Source organism: Atractosteus spatula, chromosome 13, assembly GCF_055471065.1.
Source record: "Atractosteus spatula isolate fAtrSpa1 chromosome 13, fAtrSpa1.hap1, whole genome shotgun sequence".
Lineage (NCBI taxonomy): Eukaryota > Metazoa > Chordata > Actinopteri > Semionotiformes > Lepisosteidae > Atractosteus > Atractosteus spatula.
The window spans coordinates 20,765,592-20,781,927 of NC_142718.1; the positions used below are offsets into that span (position 1 = coordinate 20,765,592).

General features: G+C 35.2%; 2 protein-coding genes across 6 annotated transcripts in view; one reads left to right on the top strand and one right to left on the bottom strand.

Moving 5' to 3' along the window:
- Positions 1–16,336, bottom strand: part of tns1b (tensin 1b) — a 262,650-nt gene that overhangs the window by 228,894 nt on the left and 17,420 nt on the right. The gene's annotated exons all lie outside the window — the stretch shown is intronic.
- Positions 2,077–9,983, top strand: LOC148821858 (gastricsin-like). Its single transcript, XM_088930595.1, has 9 exons — positions 2,077–2,135; positions 4,926–5,055; positions 5,802–5,919; positions 6,580–6,698; positions 7,719–7,906; positions 8,133–8,249; positions 9,173–9,320; positions 9,402–9,500; positions 9,819–9,983. The coding sequence occupies exons 1-9, from the start codon at positions 2,077–2,079 to the stop codon at positions 9,981–9,983; spliced, it is 1,143 nt and encodes a 380-aa protein (XP_088786721.1).

The following is a 16,336-nucleotide window of genomic DNA, read 5'->3' on the forward strand; positions in this document are numbered from 1 at the left end:
TGCCTGAATAACATTGATATGCCCCTAAAGAATACTTGCTGGACAACAAGATAAAAAATTAAACAGTTGTATATGTAATGTAATATTCTCAAGCTGAGAAAACAAAGTAATTCTCACAATGTATCTCTGATACATGACCATATGCATGGGAGTGAATTGACATTCTTGTAAGAGTGTGTTGATTAGCCAGCTCCATTAAATTAATTTATCTACTGTATATTACACTCTATAGATTTTAACTTTTCTTTTTATTGGAAATATTTTGTTAACTATCCAACTTGTTGTGTTAACTTAATGACTATGCATCAAACATTTAACCCACCATTCTGTATATGTAACAGTTTACACATGGTTTTTCTGCATTCCTTTTCCTCCTTTTAAAGTTTTGATTTATTTTCCATTTCTGTTTCATGCATGATGACCCAAGCAAATGCTTGACATTGGCATATTTAAACAGTGATCTGAAATGTTTTGGTCCACTAAGTTAAATGACTACATCAACAGTGAAAGTGGATCAACACTTCATTCTTATAGTACAATATTCAACTATAAAAATAACATCTGGAGTACAGTATGTATTACAAACACATTTTGTCTAATGTTACAGTTGAAAAATGCTTGTTTTCTGTTTTTACCCCTGAAATAAAATGACTAAGAATTTTCTCATGAATACAATATTGATTTCTGTCATTTTTGGAAAGTGTTCTTGATTCCCTTATACACAACCAGGTAAACTAAAAGCTCTTGATTACATGCATGATTACATGCTTAATAGCATTATAGAAAGAAGGACTACCATTCTTTAAACATGATCCTAGATAGTTGTATACAAGAAACCATGGTAAAAACTGAGTTTTTTAGAACACTATGATTTTGTGTAGTGATTCTGACATCAACACCACTATTTTGTTATGACTGCATTAACTAAGATGGCACCACAATACAACATAGGCCTTATTCTTTGTTTATTTTGCTTAAATCTATAAAGATTGTGGTAAGTGGATGTTTTGGTTTAGTTCTAAAATATGCCTTAGGTGTTCTCATAGGCATCAATGGAAAAAAGCAAAGACAATAGAAAGCCTAAATTAAGTCTTAAACATGCTTGTGCAGTCCCAGAGTAATTTATTGTACTTTCCATCAGTCAGATAATTATCACCTTGCATTTCTCCCTTGCAATCACCTTTTCAACCAGTTGCAACTGTTTTGGAGGGATTATACCTACAGTATAGTAATGTCAGTTTATATTATTGTGCATAATAATGCAAACATTTTAATACCTTGTGACTCCTTTATCATCTGTCTTTACAAAGCACCTTTTAGCTAATTCAAATAATATAATAATAATTCCCTAGAAAACATGTGCAATGATTCTGAATGAGCATCTTTTTATCTTTGGTGTCTTATACTGTACTGCATTGGTCATGGAGATAGTTGACCCCTCTTTTACATGAAGCCTGTGCTTTAATAAAAAGTAATGTAACAAATGAATAAAACTGAATATCTCAGCATTTGGTCCAAAGTCAACTCTAGAGGTTTTCAATTAATAAAAGAAAAAAAACATCAGTGATACTGTATGTAAAAATAAATAAAAAGTAGAGATAGCACAAGGAGACTGTGAAGTTCATTAGGTTCTTTAGTGTATTTGTTTTTCTCGCTGGCCAAAAACTGCCGCACAAAAACTACAAGTGCAGAAAAACAAAAAAATTTAATATGTACAGTATATAATCAAATAATGTTCTTGTTATGATACAAACCAGACTTAATTACTTACAAGATCAATTTATCGAAATTGTATAAAAAGTGAAATACAAAGCAGCAAAGATATACAAGAATGAACTTTCTTTTATCCTGCTTAAATCTGTGCTGAATTCAGATTTGTTTTTTATTTAAGACTCTATCTTATCTTTTTGAAATGAATAATGGATATTAACTTATATAACCCCTCTCAAATAAAGAAAAACTGTACAAACATTACAGAAAGAGCAGATAAGATCATGGCTAAAGATCTGAATTCTACAAAAGGTATAAAAGACTACAGGTCACGGTGCACTGTGTTCAGCAGAACAGAGTGCCGACATGATGAAGCATCTCATTCTTGGTTTTGTGTGTCTGGCTCTTACAGAGGGACTCATCAGGTGAGGAAACTGAAAAAAAGTTTTGTTAATTACTTTTATACCTACCAGCTAATGCTAATGATTACAGAATCAGATACAATAAGTCAATTTCATAACATGATCTTCTGCATGGCTTTAGACTGCCTCTGAAACAGTTCAGGATGGAAAAAAATAGTTATGCTTCCACAAATAACAATGAGGATAGTAGTGTCATTTTAAAATGTTTTGCACTATTCTCCTGAGACACAGTTAATGCAATAAGTCCACTCCTGTTTTCTTTTAGAAGTTAATAACAACATTATGTTAGTCAATATATGACTAATCATATGATACATTACAGAAAATACAGGCAATAGTCAATACTGATAAGAAAAATGTTTTTTTAATTTTGTTTAATTTGAGCTGAATCATTAGGACCAGTATGGATTTATTAGTTACCATAAATAGTACTGTACTCCTGAGTGCTGTAATCCTAAATAATTTCATATTTAGTAGAGTAGAACTATTTGTAATGTATAAACTGTGCCATGAAACCAGGGGAAAGCATTTAAAACTGTTGAGTATTGTACACATTGTATTACTTACCTCATCTACACAGAATAGTGAGATTATCAAAAAGGTGAACCACTTACTCCTTACTTACAATCAAGAATAGAATTTAAATAATTGCATTAAAATTAGAAGTAATGTTAAAATTACACAACACATTTATTAGCCCTCACTAAGAATAGTGTGTTCAGTCCTTGTCACCATAATACAAGAGAGACAATGCTGCTCTAGTGCAGGGATTCTTGAACTGTGTCCCTTCCAATCTTCTTCAGTTCTACCACAATTTTTCAGCTGAAGCAGCATTCAGTGTTTTAATTTATACAGTAATTAACAGACTCTAAATAACAACTGAGGTGGTGATTACACTAAAGTACGGTATTGGAGTGGATTTAAAGGGTAACCATCAGCAAACAGATTAATTTTGTATCTGAAGAAAATATTATACTCCTAGAGATTAAGAGAACTGAATTTAAAAAAAACAAAGGCTCTAAGGAAAAAACTGGAAATAAAGATCAGTAAAGGTCAGGACAAAAAACAAGAAACACATCTTTACTCAAAGGATTGTCTGAAATCAATTCCTAAGCCATATTGTTGAAGCTGACTCTGTAACACTAAAAATATGGCTTTCTAGAACTTTTGGATCATTAAGCTGCAAGCATCCATACTGTAATTACAAGATTATGTCTCATTCCATTTGTAACCTTGGTTATGTTCTGCTGTACTCTGTATTAAAGTTACTTGTATTTCTATAACAGCTGTTCTTAAAAGCAGTATGTATTAATGGTCTTACTGAACAGAGGTTCAGACAGTTGTCAAATTCTAATTTTGCACTTTTGTTGTGCATTGAAAGCGCCAAGGATCAACATGGCACTATGTGCATCTTTTCTAGTACATCTCACTTCATCCCAGAATGTACAGTACAGTGTGAAATGTAAGTTTCACGCTTTACATTTCTGGCACCTTATCTTCATCACTTTAATCACATACAAACCCAGGACCAGAGTCCTTCTAGACTCTTCAACCTTAACCCTTCACTGAAAACAAGCTGCTCTACTACCAACATACCATCTGCGTTTTTCTTTCAGTGCTTCTGATGTCATCAAGTCTTCCAGAAATTCTGAGTAACTTCGGCAAATTTGTCTGCCCTTTTCACTTTGTTCTGTTCTTAAACCTGCCTGCGCCACTCTTCTCTCTTCTCCCCCTTCTTTCCATTTGGGGTCTCTTCCATCTCTCCAATCCTTTTTGCTGTCCTTAAAGGAACCCCTGGTTGTTGACTCCCACTCCATCCCTCGGGTGCAAGCACATAGTGTCAGTCTGTACTGGATCTGGCCATACTGTCCCAGGCATTTAGGCCTTGGCTTTTACATTGATGAGTGCCCCATTTACCCACTACAGCTGGTGTCCAAATGATACACTGTCAACCCTTGATTCTTCACCCTCCTAAAACGTCCAGCAGCCTATGTGGTTAATAATTCTTGTTCATCCTGGAATATAATCTCATTCAATCCATCTAGAAAACTTCAGTATTTGGTACTGAATGTCTCTTCCTGTTTCCACATCAGGCTACTCTTCCTGGTTACCACAGGGTAGGTAGTACTTATACAGAGTACTGTATTAGTACAGAATAGCTAGTACTACTACTCTAGTTAGTTGCTACTACAGAGTTCTAATCTAAAACTAGCCCTGGTAATGCTACTAGTACTAGTACTAGTAATGCTAGTACTGCCACCTGTTTACAAACTCGCTGTTAATTCTGTCACCTGCATCATACGTGCTTCTAATGCACTGTGCATCTGAACCTACTCAATCAAACAAACTCATGCCTGCATCAAATGTGTTTGTCATTTTTTTCCATGCTACATGTGCATTCTGCTCCATTCTGGCAAAACTGCAATTAAATCAGCTTGCTCTTAACCCAGTGTTCAAAATCTATGTTTTGGGGATTCTTTTGGGGGATGTGACAGCTCTGATCTCTGTCAAGCACTGTTACTTCCTCAGAAAGGCAACAAAAAACTCTAGTATTAAGCATAATATCACTTTATATTTGTTGATTTGTGTTGCTGTTATTATTAGAATATGACTGAAACCATATTGTCAGCTTTATTTTTGTGGTTCTAACTATATTCTACGTACATAAAAAATGTAAGTTCAGTATTATGATTAGCGCACCATACAGTTTAGTTTATTTTTCAAACCATTATTTTAAATTGCTGTTTTCCCCTTGGATCTGAACTCTGTTTCTGGACTTGCTTTTATCACTAGAATCCCCCTGTTGAACATGAAGTCTATCTACGAGGAACTGAAAGAGAGAGGAGAACTGGAGGAATTTTTAAAGAATGAGCAGTACAGTGCACCTGGTACATACAATGAACAACTCGTAAATTATCACAATGTAAGTCAGAGTAAACAAACTTAATTAATGTTTTAGGTTTAAACTGATTATTACTTTGACATTTCAGTCAAGCCCTACAGAAACATATTAAATACAATTAACATATACTGTGTATGAATTCATAAGCTGTATGTCATATGACATAAAATTTCTTGAGAACACAGTTTAAATAGTTGCAGGGAAAAAAAACGTGTACAGTACAGTACAATGGCATAACTAAAGGACAACAAGCTTATTCTGGAGCATTTAAGCAAACAAGGAACCACAAAGATTCAGAAAGTAATTTCAAAATTCAAAAATGGACCAATTAAAGCATGACTTTTAAAGTGCTTGTGTTACAAATGTTTGGAAATACCCTTTTCAGAAACCACCTTGGCAATCCTCTGACATCCACATAATGAAGAATTAAATACTTCTTTGTATTACAAAGACAACTATTTCCTCCTACACAAGTATTAATACAGTCTACTATTACATGCAAATCTTTATATTCAGGCCATCCTGAATTTGTGGCATGAGTCATACTTACAGTAAAATTACACATTCCTTTTTTAGGAATATTGTGTTTATAAAAGCAATTAAATTATTGCTGGGCAAGACAAATCAGCAGAACTGTAGATCTGTTCAAGAGTATGAAATCAAGATAAATAATTTATACAGTTTAAAATTTTGATAGTGACTTTCAGTCAGAGTGTGCACCATCTTATTATAGTTACAAATAATAGCTCTCACATTGACTTTTACAGATGGCATATTTTGGCAAAATTAATGTAGGAACACCTCCACAATCTTTTTATGTCCATTTTGATACTGGATCTTCTACTCTCTGGATCAACTCAGTCTACTGCAAGAGTGAAGCCTGCAGTAAGTACTTAGCAGTAGATTATGTAAGACAAAATACCCTTAAATGAAGCTGTTCTATGCTCATAGAGATATTTTTAAAGATTAAGAAGAAAGACAGACAAATGACATACAGATAGAAATTTGTTTAACCTTTCAATAATCACACCTTTGTTGCAATAGTTTAATTACTTTGAAATTCTTTTTTTTTCTCTCGACAACACAGTATCAGTCTCTGAAGAAAAAGACCAATGAAGTGCCAGTGAGGTGCTGCTTATGAATGAGTCATATTCCTTATTTAATTAAGTCGGTATTCTGCCCTGGACAGGATGCTACTCCATTGCCAGGCACACACAGATACAGGGACAAGTTAAATTCACCAATTAACTTAGCTAGAATGTGTTTTGGAAAGAGAGAAGAATCCACAGCACACAGTGAAAACCCATGTGATCAAACCGAATCAAACTCAGGACAAAAGAGCTGTGAAGCAGAAGTGCTAATCGCCATGTCCATGTCACAGTGGCGCCCTTATAATATAGCCACAAAATGTCTCATACAGTAAATGTGTAAAGATGAGCGGTAATTGTATTTTTTCCTTCTCAGTTAATATCACAGGTTTCCTTCCATTACTCCATCTTATTGGTTAATGTATCAATTTTAGAATTCTTCTTTGTTCTCTCATAGCACATCATCCACTGTTCAACCCACAGAAGTCTTTCACCTATCATAGCAATGAGCAGCCCTTCTCTATCCATTATGGAACAGGAAGCCTCACAGGTGTTATTGGCTATGATACAGTCACTGTAAGTAAATGGGTCTTACTCTATGGGAAGTGTAAAGTGCAACGTTTCACAAGTATTAACTAGATTCTCCTCAGAGAATGAATAATCACTATAATAAAGATAACAATATTTTTTCATAAATGTATCTTAAAGAAATTTATAAAAAATATCAGAAAAGTCATAATGCTCTGAAAATGTTACAATCATAGCATATCTAAAACTGCAATACATAAATGTAAGTGTAAGAAAAAGCCAATATAAATACATTTGAGACATGACTTAAAAAACTGAACCTTTAATGACCTGTGGAGGGTTTTTTACTGTTTAATAGGGAATTTCAGTCTTAATGGAGTTTCTCAGAGTGCCCCATTAAAACACTTGTTTTTGGCAATGATAAAATTCCACTGTCTTGAAGTAGCATGGACCAGACCATTCAAAGACATATTCTAGTCTTTCTATTCTAGATATATAAAATGTTATACTTATATAGTACTTATCTTCAAACTACATGTTAATTTCTATTTTGAGAAAAAAACAGGTTCATTTGAAATTAATATACAAAGTAAATGCATATAATTCAGGAATGTTAAATGACAAATCATTAACAGCAAAGGATTTTCCATATTTATGATTGACACTTTTTTCTGTAAATTGAGGCAGTTATACATCTTCACCTCTAAAGTAAATATATTGAGCATTGGATAATATGAATATTAGGGCAACTACTGTAAGTGAACTTTTTTAACACTGGTGTTCCCACTACAATTTGGAATGAGCAATTTGGTGGCAGTGAATTTTTCAGAAATTCATGAAACAGAGCAATGAAAGGTATAAACTTATGGTCATTATGACATCTATCTTCTAGTCAAGACATAAAAATAACCTCAATCAACAGAAACATTGCTAATTTTTCACGTTTTTCATCATCTATATAAGTTGAATATCAGAAAACCATGGATTAATAAATTATTGAATTACTATACATTGCCTCCTTACGATCATTAGCAGAAAAGTGAAAAGGTTTTCTGTGTGTCTCCACAGCTTGGGGATCTCACTGTCACAAACCAGAAGATAGGTCTGAGTGTCACAGAGCCAGGAAACCACTTTGCAAGACCCCTGCATGATGGAATCATGGGACTAGCGTTTAAACAGAACGAAGGAACTATTGTGGACACCATGATAAAAGAGAACTTGCTTGAGGAGCCTGTCTTTGCTTTCTACCTCAGCAAGTGAGATTTCGTGTATTCAACATAAAGTGTATATTCTACCTGAATGCTAAATATTCAAAGTGAGACGAATCTATTTCTGTAAAATGATGCAAAGCAAAAAAAGTTTTATTTTGTATTATATGCACAACAGAAGTAATTAGCTGCATTTATACTATTCTATGGGCTTGATCTAGAAATATTTGAATTATCTCTTTTGAATGATTACAGTATGTAATTTTATCTCAAGGAGCTCAGAACGGGGCAGTGAAGTTGTTTTTGGTGGAACAGACCCAAGTCACTACACTGGGGAAATTCACTGGGTTCCTGTTGCCCATGAAAGCCACTGGCAGCTGGTTTTTGAAGGGTATGTAGTCCAGGTTTTGGCAATCAGTTGAAAATCTCTTCAGTGATTGTAAGTGTTGCAAAAAAGCAAGAACATAGTTTCTTGCAAAAGTTCCCCTTCTACTTCAACAAGTAATTCATATTTTTAACACAATAATTACTTCCAAAACATTTTGTATACTCTTAACCCACAATAGTGGTAAGCGCTAACGCCAAAGCCATTACTTTATTAAGAATTAATAGATTTGTTGCACACAACATAGCTACAATCATACAAAGTGGTAGCTGATGCCAGCTCTTAAAAAGTGAAATTATAAATCCACAGCTTGGTAAGGAATTTATGGAGTCTTTTTTCCACATCTCCATGAATCAAAAGCTAGTGCTTTTTCTTTTCCTTCATGTTACTTTTATTAAAGCCACATGTGGACACACATCCCAGACATTATAAAGCACCTTTATGAAAGGTGTTTTCTCTTCTAGCTTCTATTTTCTATAAATCCCACACTGAATTATCAACTTGTTATACAATATTCTAATCCAAACATGTGTCTCTATCCATAATGACTATTTTAATGCATGTCTTATTATGTATATTACAATTATCATTTCAAGAGCTGAGGTGCATTTGAGGTTTAAGAGTTATTATTATGAGGTCTACTTTCAATAGTTTCCCACACATTGTTAACTAAAGCTTACCGTAAATTAGTAAATAGCCAATTAGCTCTTGAAATTTCAAGTGGCTCCACCACTATAAAATTATTCAAGTTTATTTAATTTCCTAAAATGAAAACCTACAAAACAAAATTGTCAAAATACTAAAACACCTTGGGAAAACACAAAATTGTGGATGAGACAGCTCAACAAAAACAGCAGCTACAAATACTGCAATGTCAGAGATTCCTCTGGATTTTTCACTTTAATCTCATTTAACAAATTTTCTCAAAGGTTTGAAATAGACCACCACAGCACAGGCTGGTGCCAGAGTGGTTGCTCTGCAATTGTAGACACTGGCACCTCTCTTCTTGCGTGCCCCCCTCAATATGTAGATGAACTCCATCAGGCTCTTGGAGCTCAACAAGATCAGAACGGAAACGTGAGTACCTCAAAGCCCTGGCTGTCATATTAACACTAATTTGTAGAGGACACATTTAACTCAGTTGCTCTCTATTTTCAGTATGTCTTTGATTGCGACAGCATAGACTCCTTGCCTCCTCTCACGTTCATCATGAATGGAGCTCACCTTCATCTTGAGCCTGCTGCTTATGTGTTAGTGGTAAGTATTCACTGCTGTTGTAGGCATCTATAATGCATTGCTCTCTGAGGGAAGCAATGAATATAAATCATCACAGTCAAATTAAATATAATCTTCTTGCTTGTCATCAGTTTCTATATTGTTCTATATTCTATGTTGTGGTTATAATACACATAACCTAAGTTCTATCAGCTGGCTATTTTTTTTTTAGTTTGTAAAAAAGGAGAAAGTTTGCAAAAAATAGGAGAAAGGCGAAGTAATATGTTTTAATAGAAGCAAACACAGTGTTGCTGCAGAAGGAAGTGAACTTTATGGATACATCCTGTGACTATGTTTCAGTACCAGGGCGACTATGGAAACTCTTACTGCACCAGTGGGATTGAAGGTTCCCGAGAGTATCGGGATGGTTTGCCATACTGGGTTCTGGGAGATGTGTTCCTGAGGCAATTTTATTCTGTTTTTGACCAAGGGAATGGCAGAGTTGGGTTTGCTACACTTGCTTAAAGATCTCTTATCCATGTCACTTAACAAACCTCTACAAATTTATAAATCTTATTAAGTGAAACCAGTGACAGTCTTCTAGTCATCCTAGAAGAACATATTTTAAGAGGGGCACTAACCATTTAACCATTAAATTGTTCATTTTTAAATGTACAACCATGAACCTGATTAAAAAGAATAAAATGCAATCTACATTTTGGGTTATATTTTGGCAATTCTTACTGATATTTTTAAAGATGTACGATTTTTCACGTGCTTGTTTTCTATCTGCTAAAGAAACTGCAGTTTCTCATACTTTATTTTCTTACACAGTTCCAGGGCATTGGGAGATACTCTGTAGTTACTCAGTATTGAGAAATACATTTTCAACATCAGAAACCATTAACTATAATTTTCCTGTATCTCCATAGTTGACAACTTAACATTCAGTATATATTTCCTTGCTTATGGTTCTGGACTGCAGTGAAGATGAAAAACATTGACTAAAATCTTATTCAACTTCAAAAACATGTCACATTTTTCAGTTCTCAAAAGCTGTAATGGATCACCTTAATAGGTATTTTCACTTTTCTGTGTTTTATTATTTAGAACAGAGTTCAATTAGTAGGTTTTAGTTGACTGTCAGATTTTGCTATGCTTTGTGCCCCTTGGGTGCCTACATGGAACTGATCCCACAGCCACTGTGTCTCCACTGAAGGAAACAGATCTTTGACCAGATCAAAGGTGAAAAAGAAGTTGACGTTGAGGCACATAGCAAAAAAATAAAAACTGGACAAGGGAATTGAAATGCTAATTAGCTTGGATAAGAAAGTGTGTTTTAGCAGCATTACGTGTTCAGAAATTAAATTCAGAGAAAAAAATAATCAAAATATCAACAAAGAGTCTTTGGGGGGATTTGAACCGAAACTTGTACAGTAAATTTCAGATACCTCATCCAATTGGTCAAGTGATAATCTGACACAATGTAATTTCTGTTTGTCTAAAGTACACAGAATGCCCTACTTTGTTTTGATAAACCTGTTTGTATTGCCATATTGATATTACAGTATTTTACATTACAATTTTGCTGAAATGCCCAGGACATTTATAAAATCTCTTAATAGCTTTTGGGCTATTACAAGGACATATCACCCACCAGCTGTGTTGAAAGTCTATGATACTGTCTTCCAACAACATAAATCTATGGGTCTAGCTGTTTATGTGAAAAAATAGAGGACCCACCTAGTAAAGTATAGAGTCTTCTGAACAATGTCTGCCGGTAATTCTAAATACAAAAATAAACATTATCTAGACTGCCAATCTTTTACGCCACAGTCACTGACAGAGCATACTGTACAATGCAATAAAGTAACTGATATGACAAAACAACCTTATGTCACAATTTTTCAACAACCTTTTGACATTTAGTACTTTGCAAACATATTCACTTCAATGTACCATTCGGTTAAAAGACAGATGAAATAAAAATATTTGAAACTGAATGCTTCAAAAGTAAGAAAACACTGCAAGGAAAATATTTTTATTAAAATATATTTCAAAATACATATACATTATTTGCAATCCAATGAAATGGGATATAATAGGAAGAGGGTGAATTCTTTATGCATATTGTTTTTACAAATGAATACACATATAGTTGCACTATGAAATCTCCTTCATTATGAAGACATGTTTTGGGGGTTTACATTAAAAAAGCAAGCATAATATCAAACATCTTGTTTTGTATTTTGAACGGTCATTTGAGATCTGAAAGTCATTGTGGTAGTGTAAGTTAGGTAAACCAGTCTGAAAATGACTTGAAATGTGGAGGTGTGTGACAGTTCATTACTGACCAGTCAATTAAAAACTGAACCCCTGCAAGAGGGGTCTGATGTTTTGCACTGGTCCAGAAAGTGAAAAGAACAGGTTGTACAGCTTTATGGAAAAAAAGAAGAAAGAGAAAGAGATGCTGAGTTTAGAAATGCTTAGAGAAGATCATGTGGCCATGATGACCAAAAATCTGGGCAAATTGGTCAAGTACTTTGTACACTATGTCTAGCTCATTTCCAGTAATTTATGTCTATACTTTGATTGCTGACATTCCAGTGCAAATATCTATTAGGTGATGTCTCTTGAAAAAGAATGTAGAAACATGGAAACCTATCCATTAAAGAAGACAGAGAAAAGACAAAACAGCAATAATTCAAATTATCTGCCCCAGCTTGTTGCAATCTTCAGAAAAGTTGAGCTGTCTTCCTGCATTTATTCACAGTAAATGCGGCATGTCAAAAGGGGATTTTATTACCTCCCTGAAGGAAACATTCTCAGAATAATGAAAACACGATCACACGACCTGAATACCAGCGCTTTGGTGTTCTCTGCTGTTCCCCTAATTGCGGTTCCCCTGGATGTCTCTTGCATTTATTTACAAAAAGGTAAAAATGGAAACAAAAAGAGAGAAACCATTTCAGCGCTATTTCTGTAAAATCCAAAGCAGACTATGCGTGAATGCTTCAGTCTGTCTAACTCTGTCATATGTTTTCTATAGTTACAAAGCAACGACAGGGTGTAATGGGCTAAATCAAAAGAAATTGAGAAAAAGCGTAAAGGCCATGTAGAAATAGTCAGGGTCACATCATTGTAGACCTTGTAGAAATCCATGGTTGCTAAGCACAAACACTACTTTGGGATTCCCAGTAGCAAAAAAGAAGACAAGAAAAACGCTACAGAGTAAAAGCTCAAGAAGAAAAACAACACACAGCAGCACATTCAGCAAATTACAAAGAGAAATCTAAAGGACATTGAAAAAGTTTAGATTTCTAAAAAGGACATTGACATTTTCTTTATCCCTAGAAAATAATCGTTTATTTTTACCAAACAGAATGGTTAAACCATGCTCAGATCTGCTCATTAAAGGCCAATTAGCTGTGATGTTTCCATAGTATAGTTTTGCAAACAAGGTTATACAGCTACAACCCAATTACAGCATGTATTATTTTACATTTACCTATCATGTGTTTCCCTCTAAGCTCTATTCATTACATTTATGAATTACAGCTTTTGCTTCCCTACATTTTTTGTATTTTTTAATCCTAAAAATATACAGAGGGAACTCTCTTCCACTTACAAACAATACTTTCCATAGGCAGTTGGGAAAAAAAACAATTTCCCTAGGAACTGGCCTGTACAGTTTTTTAGGTCAGTGCAAGCCTGTGACTGTACGTCACAGAATCTCTTTGATATTGTATTATAGTCTTAAGATAAAAATGACAATAATATAAAAATATAAAGAGTACTTTGTTCTGAATTGCAAGGTAACATTGAAAAATAATGCAATCAGAAATTTCATAAACAAATCTAATCTTTTGTGTTACAGTGAGTCAGTTTCTTCACCAATCACTCAATTCCAGTGGCAGACTTCCAGTTTTGCATAACATTTTGGCCACAAATGATAAGTGCTACAGTTCATTTTCCAGTGCCTGCTAGACTTTAAGGTTGCAATGTATACTTTGTACCACTAGTTGGAATCCCTGTCTTGAAAAGCCAAGTACGATCTTTAAAAACACCAATTCATATTTAATAACATATTTTATTTATGTTGTCTTCTATTTTTCCTAATAAGAAAACAACCAAGTTTTAAGTGCAATTTGCTGTTTCAGAGCATTTTAAGATTCCCTAGATTTGGAGCATTAGCAAGCTATTTTTAAGTTTAATATTTATTGAGTATAAATTGCTTTTTGCTTTTTTTCACTTTCATGAAAGAAGTTTGGTGAACTTACATATACTGTATATTTAAGAATTGTGTATCAAGTGCCTGCTAAAATTTCCTTCTGATCAAACTAGGTCAAATAAATCCAAAACAGCTGGAGCAGCTTCAACTCTTCCATAATTCCCCATACAAGAAATAATTCAACAGATTCAAATAAAACAATACAGGAAAAGTGGAACAAATGGTCAAAAAGCAACAGTTTTGATCTCACTACCAAAATAAATACTTTGTGGTCTTTCTGCTCTCTAGGATTGTGGGATGCAGCCATTTTTCAGTGTCCTGCAAATTCACTCTCATCCCTTTTATTAGTGTTCTCACTGTGCTGTCATGTGGCCTGCAGTTTCTGCCAAGATGAGCTACCCTGAGATAGCAGGCACACAGGACACATACCAGCACAAGACATATTGCCCATCAAAGCCAAGCATAACATGGCACCTCTGTATCTATGTCAGATGACCAGATGTCTGTGAGCTTTTACAGATGGCTTGTAAACAGCTCTGTTTGCTCATTGTCAGTGTTTCCAATTTTAACTCTTAACCTTGTGTACCTGTATATTTCCAGGACATACAGTGCCTTGCGAAAGTATTCGGCCCCCTTGAACTTTTCAACCTTTTGCCACATTTCAGGCTTCAAACATAAAGATATAAATTTTTTATTTTATGTGAAGAATCACCAACAAGTGGGACACAATTGTGAAGTGGAACGAAATCTATTGGATTTTTGAAACTTTTTTAACTAATAAAAAAATGAAAAGTGGGGCGTGCAAAATTATTCGGCCCCTTTACTTTCAGTGCAGCAAACTCACTCCAGAAGTTCAGCGAGGATCTCTGAATGATCCAATGTTGTCCTAAATGACTGATGGTGATAAATAGAATCCACCTGTGTGTAATCAAGTCTCTGTATAAATGCACCTGCTCTGTGATAGTCTCAAGGTTCTGTTGAAAGCGCAGAGAGCATCATGAAGACCAAGGAACACACCAGGCAGGTCCGTAATACTGTTGTGGAGAAGTTTAAAGCCGGATTTGGATACAAAAAGATTTCCCAAGCTTCAAACATCCCAAGGAGCACTGTGCAAGCGATCATCTTGAAATGGAAGGAGTATCAGACCACTGCAAATCTACCAAGACCTGGCCGTCCCTCTAAACTTTCAGCTCAGACAAGGAGAAGACTGATCAGAGATGCAGCCAAGAGGCCCATGATCACTCTGGATGAACTGCAGAGAACTACAGCTGAGGTGGGAGAGTCTGTCCATAGGACAACAATCAGTCTTACACTGCACAAATCTGGCCTTTATGGAAGAGTGGCAAGAAGAAAGCCATTTCTCAAAGATATCCATAAAAAGTCTCGTCTAAAGTTTGCCACAAGCCACCTGGGAGACACCCCAAACATGTGGAAGAAGGTGCTCTGGTCAGATGAAACCAAAATCGAACTTTTTGGCCACAATGCAAAACGATATGTTTGGCGTAAAAGCAACACAGCTCATCACCCTCAACACACCATCCCCACTGTCAAACATGGTGGTGGCAGCATCATGGTTTGGGCCTGCTTTTCTTCAGCAGGGACAGGGAAGATGGTTAAAATTGAGGGGAAGATGGATGCAGCCAAATACAAGACCATTCTGGATGAAAACCTGTTGGAGTCTGCAAAAGACCTGAAACTGGGACGGAGATTTATCTTCCAACAAGACAATGATCCCAAACATACAGCAAAATCTACAAAGGAATGGTTCACAAATAAACGTATCCAGGTGTTTGAATGGCCAAGTCAAAGTCCAGATCTGAATCCAATCGAGAATCTGTGGAAAGAGCTGAAAACTGCTGTTCACAAACGCTCTCCATCCAACCTCACTGAGCTCGAGCTGTTTTGCAAGGAAGAATGGGCAAGAATTTCAGTCTCTCGATGTGCAAAACTGATAGAGACATACCCCAAGCGACTTGCAGCTGTAATCGCAGCAAAAGGTGGCTCTACAAAGTATTAACGCAAGGGGGCCGAATAATTTTGCACGCCCCACTTTTCATTTTTTTATTAGTTAAAAAAGTTTCAAAAATCCAATAGATTTCGTTCCACTTCACAATTGTGTCCCACTTGTTGGTGATTCTTCACATAAAATAAAAAAATTATATCTTTATGTTTGAAGCCTGAAATGTGGCAAAAGGTTGAAAAGTTCAAGGGGGCCGAATACTTTCGCAAGGCACTGTAACCCTCCTGCCTCATGTTCAATTTAAAATCCAGTTTCAGACAGATGGAGAACAGCATGCGCAATATACTAGGTTAACCAGACGTGCGATACATTAGCCTTAAGAATCTGAATCTTTCCACATGAAAAATAATTTAAAAATTAATGTATACATGATTAAATGGACGGTACATTTTGGTTCCAATGAGGGCTGAACACAATAAATGGAAACATATACAGGCTATCAGGTAACCAGTACAGGGATGGGATGGCAACTAGAAATGTTCATGTTATAGCCTACGTCTTACTTGTTTTTTGCAGTACTCACTAACTGATTTTGTTTTGTTTAAGTCCCCAGTCTGTCTGAGATGACAGGGAGCCAAAATACATAATAATTCTTCTTGTTCCTCAACTAAAGAATATAAAAAAGGA